General features: G+C 37.3%; 1 protein-coding gene across 1 annotated transcript in view; it reads right to left on the minus strand.

Annotated features, from left to right (window-relative positions):
- The window catches only part of LOC110093466 (acid sugar phosphatase), a gene marked incomplete at its 3' end in the record, with an annotated part of 39287 nt that overhangs the window by 5099 nt on the left and 11548 nt on the right, over positions 1-22640 (minus strand). Inside the window, 4 exon segments of the mRNA XM_028698096.1 lie at positions 10586-10802; positions 11091-11172; positions 13094-13253; positions 13353-13422. Of these exon segments, the coding sequence (XP_028553929.1) occupies positions 10586-10802; positions 11091-11172; positions 13094-13253; positions 13353-13422 (529 nt within the window).

Consider the following 22640-nt stretch of genomic DNA (forward strand, 5'->3'; position numbering starts at 1 on the left):
CGCGGTGCGCTTTTCGTCCGACGCCGCTGTTAGAAGATTTGCTCGTCTTGTAGTAAGGACTCTGAATCCTATTTCTGATTTCGAAGATTTCGATTTTAGTATTTTTCTGCTCAGTTTTGTGTTTCCGTTACCGACAAATGTGCATATCTTTATATTGACGAAACTTTTACCGCTTAACTTTTGGTATGTTATGAAAATGATGATTCTGCGCGATTTGAGTATTTTCTGGAAAGTTTTCACCGGGCATTTTGGATTCTATATGATTTTTATCGAATAGGAAATTATCTGGATGTTGTAAATTATTGCTTCAATACAAGTAAAGTTTTGAAACGTTGTTTTATTCGATTTCTGGTAATTTGGTGATTTCTGAAACTGTGTATTTAACTATGTTTGGAATTTTGTCGACTGTACGATATTTTAAGGATTCTCCTTAATTGAGCTATTTGTATTTGTTGTTCTAAATGAATGTGCTATGATTGAATCTATTACTGTTATTGTTACTGAAAGACAAGTAAAGACTGGTTGAACCGTTGGTTGGAGAATGATAGACCTGATAGGATGGTGGGCCGACGGGCTTTCCTTTTAAAAAGAGTTTGGTGTTATCCTCTACTGATCACGTGATTATTGAAGGGAGTCATAAGGAGATTATTCTGCCGACGGGCAAGAGTGACGACTCTTATTGAGCCAACGGATACAATGATACATCGATATTCCAAGATTGAAAAACGTCGTAATAGCCATGTCTTTTACTTGTTGAGTAAAGGCTGGTTGAACCGTTGGTTAAAGATTGACCTGTCATGATGGTGGGCCGACAGGCTTTCCTTTAAAAAGGGTTTGGTGTTATCCTCTATTGATCACGTGATACAACGATTGGGAGTCATAAGGAGTTTATGCCGACGGGCAAGGGTGACGACTCTATTATAGCCAACGGATTACTAACATACTAACCTTGAAAAACGCCTTAATAGCCAGTGATTGTACTTATCGAGTAAGACTACTGTACTTGAATGCATGTGTAAAGTATTGTTCTTATGATCTCATTATGGATTTACTAATTTATCGATATTAACTGATTTATTGATATTGGAATTGATTTATGGATTTTGAATGGATTTATTGATATTGAATTGATTTATTGATACTGAATGGCTTTACTGTACGGATTTATGAGTTTATTGTAATTGCACGATTTCATTGATATTTCATACTATACATGCCACTGAACACAGATACCGATAGGGATATTGATATTGCATCGATTCATTGATACTACTGATACTGATACTACTGATTCATTGTACTTATCTTATAGCACGTGATATACCGATTACTGACTAATACATGTGATACATATGATACACCGAACAAGATACATGTGCATGTAATATAGAATATGATTTAACTGTATTGATTGATTTTACTTGTTATTATTGATTTATCGATTTGATTTCAACTGTCCTTACGATGTATTGAATTGATCGTTTTATGTGATTTCATATCAATTGAGATTATTGACCGGAATTGATTTCTTTATTAATCTGATTGATTCTATTGATATGATTGAGTGATGTTAATCGTATTTTATTTGACGGGTTTACTAGTACTAACTCATTTACTGAGGATTTATTGTTACTGTCCGGATTTACTGTTACTACACGATTTCACAGTTATAGCATAATCGTTTATGTCGTCACAGGATTGTTACTGATATTGATACATACGCTACTACTACTGATTCACTGTACTGACACTATACACGTGATATAGATTACTGGATTGCATATGATTTATTGTGCAAGTGATATTGAATAACTAGAATTGCAAGTGTATGTTTTGATACGATTCTACTACATTGCTTTGACTGATGTTATAGATAAGACGACTACTGTAGAGATTTGACTCACATACTGATTCATTGAGCTTTACGAACTTTTATATTGTTCACTGATTCTTCTATTGATGATTATGGATTCACATGTTTTTTGTATTGACTACCGTTTCTGTATTGATTTCTGTTACTGTATTGATTACTGATTTTCGTATCTGCATAGATTCAATGATCATGTGCAAGTGACTGTTATTGATTGACTGATTGACATGCATATTGTTTCAGTACCGTGCTTTGATTTCAGTTGTAGGATTTGGTGACCTGCTGGGCTTTTTTAAACTCATTATATGTGGTTAATAATTTCAGGTCTGAGCAAGGGAGCAGGAAGTGATGGTTGATCAAGACTGTCGACGAATCCTTTCACTATAGACGCCTGGAACGTTACAACTCAACTCATGATTAGAATAATAATAGAACAAAATTACTAGCAAATTAAAGCGACGAATCAAAATTAGAAGTTATCTGCTTAGGCTAAATCACATGCTATGAGTTTTAAAACTTCATAAATAAATAGAAAAATAACACAAAACGTAGTAGTAGTTTTCAAATTAATCCCTAATCTAACAATGAGAATTAGGATGCATTGAAAGTGCGCTCAAATCCTACGATTACTAAGCTTAAGCAAGAGCGGTTGGAAGAGCCCGTCGCGACTGCAATCAAATCAACGAGAATTTAGACTAAAAGGAATAAAACGCAAGGGAAAAGAGAAACCTTCGTTAGGGAGAGGTGGAGATCCTCCATTCGACGCCTTCTAAGTGTTCGTTAATGGCTTTCGTCAATGCAAATAGGATGCGCTCCACGTAGTCTTCAATAGTGAGGTCAATCTCTAGATTCACGTCGAAGAAGGTGGATTGTAGGATGTCGATGAAGCCGTCTTCGTCCCAAGTGATGCCGTATTTAGTTTCCAGATCCGCCATTCATAGGGATTAATGGTTGAAATCTCTCCACGGTAGCAAGTACTCTTGAAGATTACCAAGGGCAAAGAGACAAGAAGTTCTCTTCAATTTGTGAAGAAGAAGAAACCGCAAATCCCTCCAAAAATCTGAAAAGGGTTTCAGATTTTATATTTAAATTCTTAGAGAAAATTTCAGATTTCTCTATTGAAAAGATAGAACTATTGGGAGGAAAACTTAGACAGAGAATTCAAATGAAGACTTAGTGAGAGGGGAGAGAGTTTGGGAGAGAGGGAGGGGACGGGTAAGGGGAGGCTGGGTCGGCGGCAGTGAAAAGGTGTTAGGGAATTTCTTTCCAAAACATAGGACTTGAAATTGGAAAGAAATAAGGAGGTTATGAGTCTTGGAAAATTCGGCCAAAGGGAATAAAACATAATTTGAATTATTTCCAAATGAGCTTATAAAACAATTAGGAAATAAATCCTAATTTACTCACATAGGGACCGACGGTATGCATAGGCCAGAGAGGCTTTAATGAGAGCAATTAAAGTTTCTCAATTTGAGTTTTGAATTAAGGAAAGAATTATTTTAAATCCAATTGAATTGTAAATTCAAATTAGATCAAAAATAGAAACTTTCCTAAAATAGTTGAGTTATTTTAAGAAAGATTTTGAAATTCAAATTCAAGGAATTGAATTTCAAAATTATTCCCAAATCAACTTACACCCAATCAGGAAACTTCAAGAGGGAATATGGGTTGGACTATGGCCGGCGGCTGGATCGGGTGGGAGCTTGGCCGTGGGATGGGGAAGGGGAGTAGGGGCTAGGGTGAGGGTTGTGGGAAGGGAATTGGAAGGGGTTTTGGAGGTGGGAGGAAAGGTTCGGTGGGACGAAGTTTGGTGGCTTGGGTGGAAGGTAGAAACAAGGTATTGAGCAAGATAACGAGCCACGAACCCGGCCGTCTCCAAGGTTGGTGGGTAGTACGCAAATATCCCTCTCCTAGGGATCTCTCTCCATCAAACACTCAAGCTCTCACAAGAGCTCATGCAAGAAGAATATTTCATAAGCAATCATTCATTAATCAAAATAGAACAAAGTGGGGCTTATATATAGCCTGTTCCTGGAGGGAACCGTTCCGGACGAATCCGCACCATAACAAAATCACCAACCTCAAAAGTTTTAAATCGACGTTTTAAATCTGCATTTAATTTATATTCATGATTATTCTTTTCAATTTGTTGTGCAATATCCTTATGAAGTTCATGCAAATGAGATGCAAATGCTGATGCAGACTCAGAAATCCTATATGTAGAACTCATGGGTATCAGATCTAGCGGCTATCTAGGTTTGAACCCGTATACAATTTCAGAAGGACTTAGACCTGTGGTTCAGTTAATTGAATTATTATAAGCAAACTCAGCAACAGGTAGAATGGAATCCCAATCTCTAATGTGCTCACCAACCAGGGACCGCAACAAATTACCCAAACTCCTATTAACAACCTCGGTCTGACCATCCGCCTGTGGGTGAAAGGCAGTGGAAAAGTGAAGTTTGGTGGCCATTTTCATCCACAAGGTTTTCCAAAAATAGCTAATGAACTTCACATCCCTATCCGAAACAATGGTTTTGGGTAAACCATGTAGACGAACGACCTCATTGAAGTATAATTTCGCAATGTGAGAGGCATCGGATGTTTTAGAACATGGAATGAAATGTGCCATTTTGGAAAACCGGTCAACTACTACACAAATCGCATCGTGCCTACGAAGTGTCTTGGGAAGGCATAAATGAAGTCCATACTAACATCCTGCCAAGGACAACTGGGGACAAGTAGGGGAGTGTAAAGACCAGTGTTCTGCTTATGCTGCTTAGCCAGTTGGCAGGTGTGACACCGACTGACCAGCCGACCAACATCTTTCTTAAGGCTGGGCCAAAAGAAATGGTACTCCACGGCTTCGATAGTCTTTTCCCGTCCGAAGTGCCCAGCGAGACCCCCGACGTGGAGTTCCCAGATTAAAAATTCCCTAAGGGAGGTGCTCGGACTGTAAAGCCTTTGGGCTTTGAAAAGATAACCATCCTCCAGTAGGAAATCGTCCACAAAGCGCGTACTGCCTGTGGACAAGAGAGTGTAGGTCTCCTTGAAGTCGGGGCATTCCAAATAATCCCTCTTTATTTGGTCAAATCCCACGACTTCTGCTCTCAATTCAGTGGGGTCATCATACGACAACTGAGAGCATCGGCAGCTTTATTTTCAACTCCCGCCTTGTGTCTAAGGGTGTACGTGTATTCCTGAAGTAACTCAACCCATCGACCATGACGTGCATTCAACTTCTTCTGCGAGTTGATATAACGCAGAGCCTCGTGATCCGAGAAAATGACGAACTCTTGCTGGAGCAAGTAGTGTCGCCAATAGCGAAGAGATTGGATCACGGCGTAAAACTCTTTGTCATACGTAGAATAGTCGAATATCGTTCAATTTCTCACTGAAGTAGGCTACTGGGTGACCTTCCTGGGAGAGGACTCCTCCAAATCCAACCCCCGAAGCATCGCAAGTTACTTCGAAGACTTTGGAGAAATCAGGAAGACGCATCACTGGGGCTTCCACCATTTTCTTCTTAATCTCATCAAAAGCTCTAGTGGCGGCCGGGGTCCAGTGGAAATCACCCTTCTTCAGGCAATCATAGATAGGAGATACGATTATGCTGAAATTTCGTATGAATCTCCTATAGAAGGTGGCTAATCCGTGAAAGCTGCGGACCTCCCAGATAGTCTGAGGGATAGACCACGCTACAATGGCCCTCACCTTCTTGGGGTCTGCGGAACACCCTTGGGCTGAAACGATGAAGCCCAGGAAAATGACGTGATCTACTAGAAAGGGGCATTTCTTTGGATTGGCATATAATTGCTCCTTCCTTAAGACCTCACAAACTTGCCTTAAGTGGTCTAAGTGCTGACTAATGGAATGACTGTAAATAAGAATGTCGTCAAAGTAGACGACGACAAACTTTCCCATAAACGGACGCAGCACTAGAGTCATGATTCGCATAAAGGTTTTAGGGGCATTACTGAGCCCAAAAGGCATGACTAACCACTCATAAAGACCATCCTTGGTCTTGAAGGAAGTTTTCCACTCATCACTGGGTCGGATCCGGATCTGGTGGTACCCACTTTTGAGATCAATTTTGGAGAACAGTGTGACACCCGTCATCATATCAAGCATGTCATCGAGCCTTGGAATAGGGAATCGATATTTGACGGTGATCTTGTTGATAGTACGGCTATCAACACACATTCTCTAAGACCCATCCTTCAGTGTGAGAAGAGCCGGCACCGCACAAGGACTAAGACTCTCCTTAATGAAACCTCGCTGCAGTAACTCATCAATCTGCTTCTTAAGCTCAGCAGGCTCCATGGGGTTCATGCGATAGTGTGGCAGGTTTGGGAGGGAGGTTCCAGGGATGAAGTCTATAGCATGCTGAATGTCTCTAAGTGGAGGTAACTGATCTGGGAGATCATCGGGAAAGTCATCAGCATATTGTCCTAAAATAGGTTGTACCTCCTAAGGAATGGGCTCATCAGATTTGGTGGGAATCTCACGGCCGACTAAGGCAAACAGAGGGGCGCCTTGGGCAATCTCAGTAATCAGAACCTTGGCGATGACAAGGTTCACGCCCTTTTTAGATTTGGCTAGGTTGGATTTCGTGGCATCCGTAACCCGGGGTTGTGATGGCAAAAGCTTAATCTTTTTGCCAGCATGTTCAAACACGCAGGTGTTTGAACGCTCATAAATATAGACATCGTTATCGTAGATCCAGGGGCAACCTAGCAAAATTTGTCCAACATTCATAATCAACACATCGCACCAGACATTCTCCTTATAAGTGGCAAAGGAGATGGGCACGTGGCTTCGTTCCTTCACCTCCAAGGCATTAGAGTTGACCCACGATACATTATACGGGTTGGGGTGAGGAACGGCCGACAGACCTAACTGGGATATCATGCTGGAGGAAATAGCATTTATCAACTACCACTATCCACTATGACTTTGCAGTTCTTGTCTTTGATTTTGGTGTAGGTATGAAAAATCGAGGTCCTACGCCAGTCATCAGTGGGTCGGGTGGGATAGCGCACATCTCACCGCGCAGATGGGAGAGGTATCCAACTTCTGAAGGCAATTGAGGACCGTAGTGTCGTCGTCCTCCTCGAAGTACTCGCCTTCTTCCTCGACTTGGTGGATCTGATCAATCTCGGGCTCGAGATCATCCACAGTAATCTCCTCAACGATCGAAACCTCATACGGACTGAAGCACTGAGAAGCGATATGCCCAAACCCCTGGCATCGAAAACACTTGGTCCCGGGACTGGACCGAGGGGTATCCGGGGTGGAAGGTTTACTTCTAAAATCATATCTAGGTGCAGGTGGACTCGTGGGTGGTCGGGTCGTGCTCCCAGGAGTGGGTCAAGAAGGAGTGTGTGGGGTGGAACTACCGGCTGATCTATAGGAGGGTCTAGAATCATGGGATCGACTCGGGTGCTGAGAACGGGACTCCTCTAGATCAAGCACTAGGCTGTAGGCATTCTCCAGTGTAGTGATGTTCCGGGCAAATAACTCATTGCATAGATCCTCACGCAACCCGGTACGAAACATAGATAAGATCTGCGCGGGGGGTGGTAGAGGTCTCCCATTTGCAACGAATCAAGAAGTCATCAAACAAGGTGATGTAGTCCTTCACTGGTTTGTTGCCTTGCGTCAACCTATTCCACCTGTCCAATAGGCGGGGAAAGTACGATGAAGGTAAGTACTTCTGTTTGAGTTCCCGCTTCATGGACAGTTAATCTATAATAGGGTAATCATTCATATCTTCCCTGAGACTCTCTAAGTTCGCCCAAAACTGACTCGCCTTACCAGTTAATTTCATAGCCGCAAAACTAACCTTCCTGGCCTCAGATAAGTCATACCACTTAAAGAAACTGTCCATATCTTTGACCCAGTCCAGGAAGAGCTGGGGATCGAGGGTGCCATCAAAGGTAGGAGCATCAACCTTAATGTTCTTCATCAGTGGTGCATCGGGATCATGGCTGTGATAGGTAGCACGATGATTGGCACGGTGATGCCTATCATCCAAATCAGGATCATGATGTGGGCCATGTCCATGGTAGGGAGCTCGATGATTGGCCCGATGTGGCCTCTCATTCGGGTAGGTTTCATCCCCATACATAGAAGGAGGTCTAGATGGGGTATAGGGAGTCGGGTTTTCTCTAGCTCGCTCAAGTGCATCAAATCTCTCCGTGGTGTTCCTACGAAGCTCAGCTAAATCTGACTGGTTTTCCTTAAGCTGCTGGCTAATGTTGTTCATTTGACCTACCAAGAGGTATAAAGTCCTTCCTAGTTGTTCCGGGTCCATTCCTAAACACAATGGGGTACTTGGAAAGCTTCCTAGACCGTGGTGCATTTTATCATCATGGAAAGTTTATCAGAGACGTAGCCACCGATCTACGGCCACGATCGAGTCTTTATATTTCTAAGTCATTGGTGTATTTTATTATTCATGTATTTTGTTATTTGCTTAGGTGTGTTTTATTATTTTCCGTTGTACCCCTCTTATGGGAGTTGTCGTATGTAAGCCCAAAGGACATTTATGCCTTTTGTTTTTGAGTCATTTGTATGAGGCTATTTAAAGCCTCACTTTGTTCTATTTTAATTAATGAATGATTGCTTATGAAATATTCTTCTTGCATGAGCTCTTGTGAGAGTTTGAGTGTTTGATGGAGAGAGCTCCCTAGGAGAGGGATCTTTGCGCACTACCCACCAACCTTGGAGACGGACGGGTTCGTGGTTCGTTATCTTTCAATACCTTGTTTCTACCTTCCACCCAAGCCACCAAATTTCGTCCCACCGAACCTTTCCTCCCACCTCCAAAACCCCTTCCAATTCCCTTCCCACAACCCTCACTCGAGCCCCTACTCCCCCTCCCCATCCCACAGCCAAGCTCCCACTCGATCCAGCTGTCGGCCACAGGCTCTAACCGCCGGCCACAGTCCAGCCCATATTCCCTCTTGAAGTTTCCTGATTGGGTGTAAGTTGATTTGGGAATAATTTTGAAATTCAATTCCTTGAATTTGAATTTCAAAATCTTTCTTAAAATAACTCAACTATTTTAGGAAAGTTTCTAATTTTGATTTAATTTGAATTTACAATTCAATTGGTTTTAAAATAATTCTTTCCTTAATTCAAAACTCAAATTAAGAAACTTTAATTGCCCTCATAAAAGCCCCCCTTGCCCATTCATGCCGCCGGCCCCCTTGTATGAACAATTGGGATTTATTTCCTAATTATTTCCTAAACCCCCTTTGGAAATATGTATTATTATTTTCCCTCCACCTCCTCAGCCGAAAACTCCACCTCCTTGATTGAAATTGTTTCTAAAGTTAACCACTTGCTTTAGGAAACAATTTAAATCCCCTACCTCCTCATCCTTGCCGCCGGCCTAGCCTCCCTTACCCGCCCCCTTTCTCTGTCAAAATTCCCTCTCATTGTTGACTCTCCATACACAAAAATCTGAAATTTTATTTCAGATTTCCTCCTTGGTTCTCCCTCCTTTTCAATTGTAAGAGAAACTTCTTTCTCTTCATTCATCTCAAGACCCTTAGCAAGATAAAGAAGAGAATTGTTTCCTAACTCCCATGAATGGCGGATCCGGAAACTGAATACGGCATCACTTGGGACGAAGACGGCTTCACCGACATCCTACGTTCCACCTTCTTCGACGTGAATCTTGAGATTGACCGCACCGTTGAAGGCTACGTGGAGCGCATCCTATTTGCTTTGACGGAAGCCATTGACGAGCACTTCGAAGGCGTCGAGTAGAGGATCTCCACCTCTCCCTAACGAAGGTTTCTCTTTTCCCTTGCGTCTTATTCCTTTTAGTCTAAATTCTCGTTGGTTTGATTGCAGTCACGACGGACTCTTCCAATTGCTTTTGCTTAAGCTTAGTAATCGTAGGTTTTGAGCGCACCTCGATGCATCCTAATTCTCATTGTTAGATTAGAGATTAAATTGAAAACTAATACTACGCGTTGTGTTAATTTTTCTATTTATTTTGGAAGTTTCAAAACTCATAGCATTTGATTTAAACCTAAGTGGATAACTCCTAATCGTTTTGAATCGTTGTTTGAATTCGCTAGTAATTTTGTTCTTGAATTATTCAAATCACAAGTTGTGCAAACTCCTTATAAGTTAAATTGCATTTCATTTACATAGTCCTGCATCATGATTTCATGAAAAATTGCTCCGTTAAGTCTTTTGTAAACACATATGCCAGTTGATTTCTTGAGGGCACATAAGACGTGCTGATTAAGCCATCTTCTAGCTTTTCCCTGATGAAGTATTTATGAATGTCAATATTTTTTGTTTGGTCATGCTGTATTGTGTTATGACTATGATCAAAACCTTTTGTTGACTTGTCGTTACAATACAAGTTCAAGGACATTCTCACTTGTTTTGTTGTTCATCTAAGTTGATCTTTAGTCATAACACAAATTTCTCAGACCATAGCTCTGAATTTTGATTCAACCCTAATCTATCCCCACAACGGTATGCTTTTTTGCTCTTTCGTGCTACAACATTTTCGTTAAGAATTGTGTAATAATTTGATGTTGATCTTCTATCTACTAATGAACTTGCATAATCTGCATGTCTAATCGCAAATAACTATAATTGCAACAGCATCCGAGTTTACATGGAAAAGGAAAAAGTTCCAGTATAGAACTGGTCATTCATCAGTATATAGTTCACTAGACTTACCAGGCATTACACGCAAACCTCTAGCTTCAACAGTAACAAAATCCGGGTTAGCTACCACCATTGGAATTTTCCTTTTACTACATAGCTCTAAAATTTTCTCAAGCTCTTCAAGGCTCATAGGCTGTGAATCACCAGAAGGTAGGCCAAGTGCTTCAGTACCATGCGCTAAAATAAAATCTGCTTCATCTACCCGGTTCACCACTTGCAAGCCCAACCCCTACAACAACGAATCCACATAATTAATTTCAGTAAAGCATATCCCATATTTACATGAATTACATCGATTATGCAGTAAATGTTTATTATAGATAATCAGCTGGGCATTATGGTTGGCTAAAGTTGATAATCAGTAATGGGATCAATAGATATTGCACATCGCTAGCATTATACAGCACCAAATTTCATAAAAAAAAAAAAGATCATAATAACTTCAAAGATTTTCAATCAATGCTCAATATTCTTTGTAAGGATCACAAAAATTGAAAAACTAACAATGCGAGCGTACATCAAGAGATATTGCACCTCGATCATGCCATGTCATGTGAATGCAACATTGTCCCAGTTCCGAAAACCATGGATCATCCCTCCTGTTCATTTCGAAGTAGAAGAAATCAGGCAGCATATCTAATTTTCCTTTTTCTTCTGTTTTTTAAAGGAAGAAATCCACTGGAAAAACAGTATTAATGTAGCAAAATCACGATGATAATAATCACTAGCTCATTGTGAAGCACTGACACTGAATTGTTAATGGATATTGCGCAATGCAAACACAATGGCACAAAATCTAGAAAAATATTGGACACCACATAGCTAGTACTGTGTATGATGTGCTTGCTTTCTATAGGGCAGGTATGTACTAAAAACTATTTAATATTTATAATAATGGAGTACAAATCCAACGTTAGGAATATGTCAAGTAACTAAGATATCAAGAAGAATAATAGAGAGGAAGAGCAGAAATGTAAAGTAAGATACCTTTAATACACAATTGAGTTATAACCATATTTGTGTCGAGTCCATAAAATTCCGGGTTAGGGTCAATCTGGACCCGAAACAGGTTGGGTTCGGGTTGACCCGGAAACCCGAAACCAACTCGGATTGACCCGAGAATATCGCTTCATTGTAGGCCTCATGCCGGTTTACCGTGATTGCGATCCTAGCTGACTCGTTCAAGATGAGGTCTAGTGCAACTGTGCACAGGAGAGGAAGATGAATGGTATCGGATCGTCGTCTTTCCATGAGGTGGCGGCTTTAGGGTCGAAATCGGAGCCATTTTTCCTGAGTTCAACAAGGATGTCGGTGGTTTCCAACTTCTTTGGTTGGTCTGTGGCAGATGGGGCCTCTAGGGCTTTGGGTTTCTTGGTAGGGGAAAAAGAGTTATGGGATTGGGATGATAAAGCTTGGCGATTCTTCTTGGTTGCGGCAGCGCCCATGAGGGCATTGGCGACCGTGCGGCCGGACACAATTGAACAACGTTGCAGACTAAGTGACTCCCATCCACGCAATGATGCCAATGCGCTAGATTCACGAATGCGCGGGTCAGGTTTGAGTCCGAAAAATCGACCCATTTCCAAAAAAGGGTTGGATTCGGGTCGGGTTAAAACATACCGGGTCAGACTCGGGCTCGAACTGAATCTTACCCGAAACCCGCTTTTGACAGCCCTAGGCCATGATCGAAACAATGAAAGCTATAAGCGTTAATTAGATTGTATTTTCTTTGTTTTTCCATCATTAAAGTTCAGAATCACACTTGATAATTTAAACTATTAGCAAGCTGGATGAAACGATCAGAAAGCTCAATAATCCCATTTTCTAGATTTTGACATCAAGAGCGAGATAAATGTTCTCCGATATGGGCCAACCATTGTAAATGGCCATTACAAATCCCAATATACTGCTAGAAAACTGTATTTTCAACCAAGATGCCCATTGTAATATTGCATTGAAATTCTTTTCTGTTCATACTAATCCTCAATGGTTTGGATATTTTAAACTTTAAATCCTCCAAATTTCAAGCTCAGAATGGAAGACAATAACGAAATTATATTTAGCAATCTCACCCTTATTATTGAGTACAATGAAAGGGAGGATAGCGTGATTAAATAGCTACTAAAATAAATATTAAACAATTTACAACTGCGATGATCAATATGCAATGCTCATGGCTGTTACCATGGGATTCATGTTTTCTATCAAACTATTCCGATAAAACAATTGAATGATTCCATGGGATCCATCTCTCAAACAATCTAGAATCAAGTTCAACTACTGAATTATACATGATCTTCCATCACATCTCCGAATTAACCAGCACTAATTTCACTAGGCAACGTGTGCTTTACCCCCTGTGACTTATCTCATTTGCACTTCACTGCTTGTATACTTTTGAGTATAGAGGTGAAACGGGCATTGCCCTTTTATATATCACTAAATATGATCAATGAGAAATGAAAATGCACTAAGATCCCCTACCCCTAATCAACGAAAAGGGATAAAAAGATGCCTGACCTTTCAAGGTATTGATGTGTTAGTTCTCCACTTGTGAAAGCTCCAAGAAACAGAGAAGGATCAAAACCAAGGTCCTTCAGTTTCTCAATTGTTATGGATGCTCGCCGGGAAGAATTGCTTATAACTACCATCTTTGCACCATGATTTGCTAAATTTTCCACTACAATGAAAAAATAATGTTACCGCATCTCCAGTAAAAAATTTGTTATAAATTGTAAAATATATATTAATAAATTTATATATGAAATAAATGACATACATGTTGAAATGGCACCAGGGTATGGTTTCTTCCCATCATGAAGAACCCCAAACTGATCTAATAGCCATCCCTGTCAAATGCAGTAGAAGAAAATTTAGAAATAGGGAATAATAGTTGTTGATTACCAACAACAAACAGAATTCACGTATATAAATCATTCAGCAAGCCCTATGTCTTAGCTGATTAAGGCTTCGTTTGCGACGGCTTTCTTAATTTTTTGTGCTAGAAAGCTGCTTTAAGAAGCAGTAAGAAAACCGTCCCAAACAAAGCCTAAATCTTTTGGTTTCACTTTTAGATATATACATATAAAATAACATACTAAAATCTGAAATAATTATTTTTATCACTTTATTTCTTAGGATTGTACATAATTGCAGAGCTAGGATATAAAATAAGGAGAAGAAAGAGTTTATCCAAAATTTGAAGGGGCAAAAGCTTCCATAACAAATATAATTCACTTCTCACAAATATTGCCAAAGACGTTCTACAATTATTTAGATCCTACCAACCTGGATGTGCCCACCAATTCTCTCTCAATGACCAATAGAGGATACAACCAAAGTTTTCAGTTCGATTTCAATCTCATTAAGCATGCTACTGTTTCAGTGGTTTTAGTAGTTATAGGTTTCATTGATTTTTTTGTTATTAATACAACACTTCTAAAATGTTTATTAAAATTTTCAGTTTATAAATTTAAAAATTAAAATACATTTTATAATATGAGCCAATTTCATGGACTGATAATATCTCAATCAGGAGCCCCCACAATCAATAAAAAAATAAAGTTTGTACTATCAAAAGGCTATCTCTTGGGATTAACATGGTAATCACAATATTTTATTTTCTATATTTTGATGTATTAGAAAGATAAATTCAATTTTATATGCCATAATAGTGAAAATTAGAGAAATATACTCCATGTTTATTTTCATAGGAAAATATGCCCGAAAATTCCCTCCAAACCAAAACACCCCTTATTTGACCTACAACCCAGGCTATAGGAAAAATGACATCCCCTCTCACTCTGGCTTTCTTCAGAACTATCGTCGTCGTACCTTTCTCCAAGATTTCTACATTTTGGAGGGATCGCACCAGTTAAATTAGATATTTCTTCATTCATTGGCAACTTCAACTAGATAAAAGTTTTTTTTTTTTTTTACATTTCCATTTTGTATCATAGATTATATCATTTTAACATAGCCTAGCAAAAATGTGTTTTGATAATTGTTAAAAAATATGTACGCGAACTATGTTCGGATCTTATTCAAACCATGATTGGACGTGGTTCGAGAGTATCATATATTGTTGTTCAATCATTACTCAAACAACTATCCAACCTTATTTGATCATTGTTCGTAGAAGACGATCATAGTTCGTACAAATATTTTAACATGGTTAGAATATGGTATGATTATGTCTGATTATAATTTTATTAGCGACCAAAGCATGTTCAAATATTGTTGGATCATTGTTTAAACATAGGTCCACCAATATTCAAATATATCCAAACCATATTCAAATATGATTGATCCATTATTGAACCACGTTCAAATGACAATAAATAAAATGCTAGCCAATTATTTTCTAAAGGTGAATCAAATATCAATATTACTACACAATGTGGCAAAGAATAGAAGGAAGAAAGGAAAGTCAACTAGACATTCACGGGAAAAAGAAGCAAGAGATTGATGGTACAAAGAAGTATTTCCCTTGAAAATATAATAGATCTTATATACCAAGTGATAGAGGTTGATAAGAATAAAATTAGTTTGAAATTAGAGATGATGTATAACATTGGTGGAGTATAATCAACAATTTCAATTCCACCAATTGAGCTGCATATAGATTATGACCAAGCCTTTCTTAAATGATATATATTTATACATTCAACATCATTCTCCTATATATGTGTCTATTGATCCAAAGAAGATTTCAGCTTTGATTTTTTAGATAAATGAGGATGATATAAGACCAATCAAGTAATTATCCTCAACTGGTGTAGATGGTTGCAAACTGTATAGACATAACACATGTAAAAATAAGTGACGATGTGGAGATAGAATATGTAAAAATAGGTGATGCTAAGGACATAGATAATAGTGGTTCCATAGATGCTCCCATACTGAAGCATCTGTTGGAGTTAATAACAGTTTGTGATCAACCTGAAACCAGCAAACGAATAAAGTCTGCTGATTTTTCATGTATATTAGGGAGAAAAGTAATAATTTAAGTTACGGAGAACTCATACATAACCCTGATCCTATAAGGTTAAATGCTTGAAAGGACCTCCAAAGTAATGTTCATTGATATAATGACATCATACTTTAATTTGTCCTCGATTTGATATTAAATTGGATAGCTCTTTGAGAACAAAAAGATATTTTAGCCGATGTTACATATCCATGCAACAAATAGAACTTTCAAATCAAGTTTAAAAAATAAGGTAAATAAATATGATACATCCATTGCGCTTTAGAAAAATGCTTATGGAGCATGTAAGCGAAGAGAGCTTGACGAAGAAATTAATAAATACAAGTATGGTTGAGATCAAGAGCTTTGAATAAGAATAACTTGTACTTTGGATGTTTGATTGAAAGACCGCCACACGCTCAACTATGACTTATTATAATCTCATTGCATCTAATCCTAATATGAAGCCAAATATAATCATATCAGACATGAAGAGGGACTAAGGTATTGATTTTTCTAATGAGAAGGCTTGGCGATGCATGAGCAGGCTATCACTAATGAAAGAGGGTACCTCGAATCATTCTTTTAGAGGTTACCATCTTTTCTGATAATGTTACACAAGAAAAATCTAGGGATAATTGTTAAACTTAAACAAAACAATAACAACAATAACATTAAGCCTTTATCCTACTATGTGGGATCGGCTACATGAATCATTTTTCTTTATTGTGTCTTGTTAAGTGTCAAATTTAAAATTAATAAAAAGGTCATTTCTAATATTTTTAGCCATGGATTAAATGCCCTAATACGACCAGACCCGCAACTCACATTTCATTCTTACTCTTTCCATCTCTCTCGTTTCGGTCGCTCTGCCGTCGCCTCCGCTCGTCCGACCGCCACTGACGAAGCTTCTCCGACCGCCGCCGAAGAAGCTTCTCCGACCGCCGACCCAGATCCGACCGCCGACGGTTAAACTCCGACATCCGACCGCCGACCCAATCCGACCCCAAACCGACCGCCGACTTCCAATTTTCAACCCTAGATTTCTATTTTAAGGTATTTTTTTATGGTTTTTCTTTGATTATTTGTTCTCACTAGACATTTGCAAGTGTTAGAGATATTTTGGATGATTTAGATAGTAATGCAAGAGGTAATGTTGTAATCATTTGAGTAGATTTAAATTTTTTTTAGGGTAGATCAAATTTGTTGATTAATTGTGACTTTGATTGTGACAAGAGAGGGAGAGGGAGAGAGATCATATATGAGAGAGCAAGACCTAAGTTTGAGGGGGAATTTTCTATCGCACAACAAGCCCGATGCATTCCTCCATTTCAACCATCCAACTTGAATTATGCTGATAATATCCTCATCTATTTCACCATCACTCTGAACAATAGATCCAAGATATCTAAGATGTGTACTCTTATTAATGACTTGTTTGCCAAAAATTACACTCCATATATTTAGTTTTAGATACAAGAACTCATCAACATCAAGCTGACCATCAGTGGGTTGATGAGAAGGCTAAGAAGGCTCATGTGAGTAAATTTTTTTGGAGTTTTAGAAAAAAAAAATTATTTTAATAAAACTAATTGTAACTCGCAGGATGATTTCGTACGAGCTAGAGAAAGTCGACAGTCCACTGGCGAGGGATCATCTTCAGGATCGGCCCACATTTCTGAGTATCATACATGGTCAGAAGTTATAGGTGGAAGACAGAGGGGAAGGGTATATGGCATGGGTTCACAGGGTTTTGCTATTGAGGGAAGTTCATCCACCTCTGCATTTTATGATCCAAGTGGAGCAGAAGAATCTGTAAGCGAGAGGGTTGCAGCGCTGACTAGAGAGATTGAAGAAATGAGAAGGGTTCAATCTAGAGAGATTGAAGAAATGAGAAAAGTTCAAAATGAAATGCAAGCAGAGTTTCAATCCTACAGAGCTGAAAATCAGAGAAAGAAGGAGCAAGAGGAGCAGCCATCTGCAGACAGTAAGGATACAGCTGAGGATTAGATATTTTTTATGTTTGATGATTGTATTTAGAACTTGTGAACTTGTGATTGTAACCTTAAGATGAACTTACTTGTGAACTTGTGATTGTAACATTTATGTTTGATGATTGTAATCTTGTGAACTTGAAACTTGTGATTGTATTTAGAATTTATGGTTCTGATGAATATAGCGGCGTGTTGCCCAAAATGTATTGCTCTTTCTGCAGGTTTAGACTTTAGGGTGAACCTCCCTCAAATAGAGGGAATGCTGTCAATTCTTTTTTGCAGGTGCTACAGGTTTCCAGCAGTCAACCGGCTGTTTGGCCGCCGGAAACTACGATACCGGACGGCCAATGCTAAGCCGCCGGTAATGTCATTACACCGCCGGTATTTAACCGGCGGTTACCGACGGCCGCCGGCGGAGTTACCGTGGACGTCTGGCGGTGTACACCGACGGCTACAACCGCCGGATACCGCCGGTAATTTAACCGGCGGTCTACCGGCACTTGCCGTCGGATTAGCGAACACACGACGCCCGCTTTAACCGCTGGACGACTGTCGGTAATATGACCGCTGGTTAGCCGTCGGTCAACTAACCGGAGGCATAACGGCCGAAAAACTGCCGGTTGAAAATCCGGTTGTCACTGGCGGTATAAGCCGCCGGAAAACCGCCGCCTAAATAAACCGCCGGTAAAAGGCCGCCGGTAATAGTTTCCTACGCGATTTTTACCGGCGGCTTGAATGCCGCCGCCAAGCCGCCGGTAAACAGGAAAACTGCCGGTTTATCCATAGTAACCGCCGCTTTTTGACGTTTTTCTTGTAGTGAGCCAGCGAGCTCCTATTGTTTCTTCCGATCAAAATGTCGTAACATACGATCCGACAGGAAGGGAAAGTCGTCGAAGGAGCGAAGTCGAACAGCCACAAAGGAACCAAAGAAGCGGCGCGTGCAATCTCTACACCTCCTGTGAAGCAACGAAGCCAAACATCAAGGATGAAAAAAGAAGATGAAAGGCAAACCCTAGACGCGGCTAAGTTATTATTTATTAACTTAGTTAATATAATTTAAAATATTAATAATTAAGCAAATTAATTAAATAATTAATAGTATAATTAGTGCATAAATTAATTATCTAATTTAACTTAATTGACCAATTAGTAATATAATTATTAATTAAATATTAATAAAATTAGCCTAATTAATATAAATTACATGTAAATTACATATTAAGAAAAGATTTTTCTTTTTAGATATAAACATCAACAATATTCTTTCAAGTTCATAATTGACTTAATATTTTCTCATTTTTTATCCTTATTTATAATTTTACATTAGCTTATTTTTAGCATTTTGAGGCTTACGCCTCGCCTCGATTCCCGATTTCACCTTTTAAAACATTGTTTTTAGCCAAGTCATATTAGGTCTTCCTCTACCTTTCTTAGCATAGTCCAAATCTAATACATCTACTCTCCTAACCTGGTCATCGGAAGGCCAACATTATAAAATAGTGAAGAATATTTCTAGTACATATATTTCTCTTTGGATTTTATATTTAAGGCTTTAAAAATGCATGCTGCTCAATATCATATTTGGATGGAATTATTTTGAATATACATTGTGGAGTGCTTTGCATGTGGTAGTAGCATAAGAAGCCAATGCTCATATTTATCCTATAGTATTTAGAGAAATAGACTCAAAAATTAGTAAGTTGTAGACGTAAGCTAAGGGAGTCAATCGACTAAATAGAAAATTTGGTGTTTATCTTCAATAAATATAATAATATTGCCAATGCTTTATCAATTGCTTTTCTAGAGGTACACCATGGAGCTTATGCTATCACATTGCAATGAATATCATGGCAAAGTTCAAAATCAATAATTATCATAAAAAAATATCAGTGGCTTCCAAGGCTTACAAAAGAGTTGATTTCTATAAGCACTTTAATAAAATATATATAAAAAAATACAATCATTACATCTTATCTTAAGAATAAAATTGGCTTTGAGCGATGAGCTCATCATTTTTTTATTGGAAATCTATTTAGTCTGATGGCAACCGATATTTTAAGGAGCTTCAACAAAATTGTCAAGTGTGCATACTCATATCCAATGACTACATTACTAGAGTTTTTAACAAAAAACAAAATAAAAAAGGTTCTTCGACAGAAACAATCTTATAGAAAACACAAAACCTATAATAAAGCTCCTGAGTAAGGTTCGAAGGTTGATTGTCTGTCCTGTTAGTCAATTTGAACTTCATATCCTTCATGGTAATGGTGATGTTGATTTGCAAGAGAGGTTATGTACATGTAGAAAATTTGATGTTATGGTCTCCCGTGCAAACATTCATTGTATATAGTTTGGGACAGGGGTGTTTGTTATTATAACCTATGTCTAATGAGTCATAAACAAAAATATGATTAAGTGCATATTTTGAAAATATATATCAAATCAGAAAAGAAGACATCTGAGAGGTTTCAGATAAAACAAAGATAGTTATCGTGCTAACCCTATTTATGAAATCTATGAATGGTCGTCCAAAGAAAAAAATAATGCCTTCAACGTAGTAGAAGGATGCAGTCCAACATAGGCATAACTAATGTGGAGTGAGAAGCCACAACTGAATAACTTATAAGGCCAAATGTCAATTGCCTTTATAATAATTATTAGTTCACTCATTTTTCCATTATAAAAATAGTATAACTGGTTTGTTGTTCAAATGCTTATCATTGTGGTGTGTTATAATTGTTTACTATCTATTGTAGCCATAATTTATTGTGTTATATCTATTATGATTACACTATACTAACTATTGTATTAACCATGTAGTATGCTCTATTCAAGGTGTTGTGGTGCACTTTGCTATATATACCCTGGTCAAAACTATTACATAACTTTGTATTATGGCTCCTATGTTTGATTTTTTATAATCTACTCTCCTTGCCATGGTAGTAACATTAAATTCTTTATAATCAACTTACATGAGTTGTCAAATGCATGTTGTTGTGTCATAATTGTGGTGATTGCACTCTATTATATCAATTTGGGATATAATATCTACAATTGAACAATCTTTGAATGATGATAGAACACTAAACAAATAAAATCAACCCATCTTCAAACATGATTCGAATAATATGAGAACTACAACAAAAAAATCATCAAACCATCTAAAATTATGATAAACTAATCTTTGTATCATGATTAAACATTTATTGAACTATCTTTGATCCCAATTGAAAAATAACCACACCATCTTCATACAATAATCAAACCAACTATGAACCATGATCCATCCATCTTCAAATCATGATCGATCAATGATCAAATCATATTTTCAACTATTTTGCATACTTCGGTTTCAAAAAGCAATCTATAGTTATCCCTTATTGGAGTATTTTGACATTAAAGGAAATATGTGAATATTTTCTGAAAAAATAAATAGCTGGTATATTTCTCCAATTTTATTATTATGGGGCATTTAAAGTAAAATCTCCCATCAAAAATATTATAAATTATAGTTATGAAAAATAATAATATATAAGAATATCAATAAATTGCAATAATTTAAAATAATAACATAAGATTAATTATTAAACAAAAATTTCATAAATAGATTTAGATGATTATATAAAAATATATATTCAATATATTAGTTGGTATCATAGCTTTGAAAATTAGTTAACATCAACTCAAATTGGAAACAATAATTGTTTAAATTTATAAACTCTAATAATACCATATAATTCTTTTTTTACTTATAAATTTTGCTTAATTTTGTCAAGGATACGAAAATCGGATCGGACATTAAACAAAAAAAAAAGAGAAATTCAAGGTTCAATGGTTCGACCAGAGCTGAATCAAGTGTTAAAAATCTGATAATATAATAAGTATTAAAATCATTTAAATAAGAAATAAATGGCATAATAATGATGTAATAATTATATAATAAATTAAATTTGTGATTAAAAAATTAAATCAGTTAACATTAAAATTTATAAATTTAATATAAATTATTAAGAATTTATTCTATTTATTTAGATAAAATTTACACTTATAAATTATATACTAAATTCATATTATAAACTTGCATCTATAAATCAGTCATAATATATCATTTATAACTAATAAATAGATAAAAATTAATTTTAACAGGGTATAATTAAATAAATTAAAAATTAGATACATAAATAATTAAATATGATTCACCAAAAAATTAATATTATTCACATTATTAAAAAAATTATTTAAAAATATATAATTTTATGTTAAGAACTTAAGATTGAGAAACTAAAATTCTAAACCAAGTTTAGTCTTACATCACTTAGGAGCTTTGCTTTAGTCATATTTAAATAGCTTTTTTAATTTTCATGTTATTAGGGAGTCACATGGGATGATGAGCCCATGTGAATATGTTTTGTTTATGCCTGATTGGTAAAAAACACTATAAAAATTTAATGCTCATTATATAATTAAAAAATCAATTTGTTAAACTCAACATTTAATTTAATATTTTATACTTATTTATTAAATTAATTTAATTAATTAAATGGGATAGCAATTGAACTGAGCCCAAAAATCAGAACCGATCAACTCAAATAAATCAAAACTGATTCAATGATTGAATTGTCAATTCTAACCAATTCATGGTGGTTTAATGTAGGGTCAATTTTCAAGATGAATCAAATAGGTCATATAACTAATCCATAGTTGAACTGGTAGAGCCAACCGATCCAGCTGATTTTCAAAATATCATATTTATGAGAGTTTACTTAAGAAAATATTTAAACAATAAATAAATAAGAAATTCTGAAGTTTTTCTTTACTTTCAACAACAACAACAACAACAAGCCTTTGTCCCACTACATGGGGTCGACTACATGAATCCTTTTTCACTATTGTGTCATTGGAAGGCCTAAGTTTAATGTCTACCTCTACCTTTCTTATCATAAGTCAAATCTAATACCTCAACTTTTCTAACCGGGTCATTGGAAGGCCTCCGTTTAATGTGACCAAACCATCTAAGGCGACACTCTCTAATCTTATCTTCCACTGGAGCTACTCCAACCTTTTTCACGTATATGCTCATTTCATATCCTATCTCTAAGGGTAA

The sequence above is a fragment of the Dendrobium catenatum genome, unplaced genomic scaffold, assembly GCF_001605985.2.
Source record: "Dendrobium catenatum unplaced genomic scaffold, ASM160598v2 fragScaff_scaffold_1056, whole genome shotgun sequence".
NCBI classification, from domain to species: Eukaryota; Viridiplantae; Streptophyta; class Magnoliopsida; order Asparagales; family Orchidaceae; genus Dendrobium; species Dendrobium catenatum.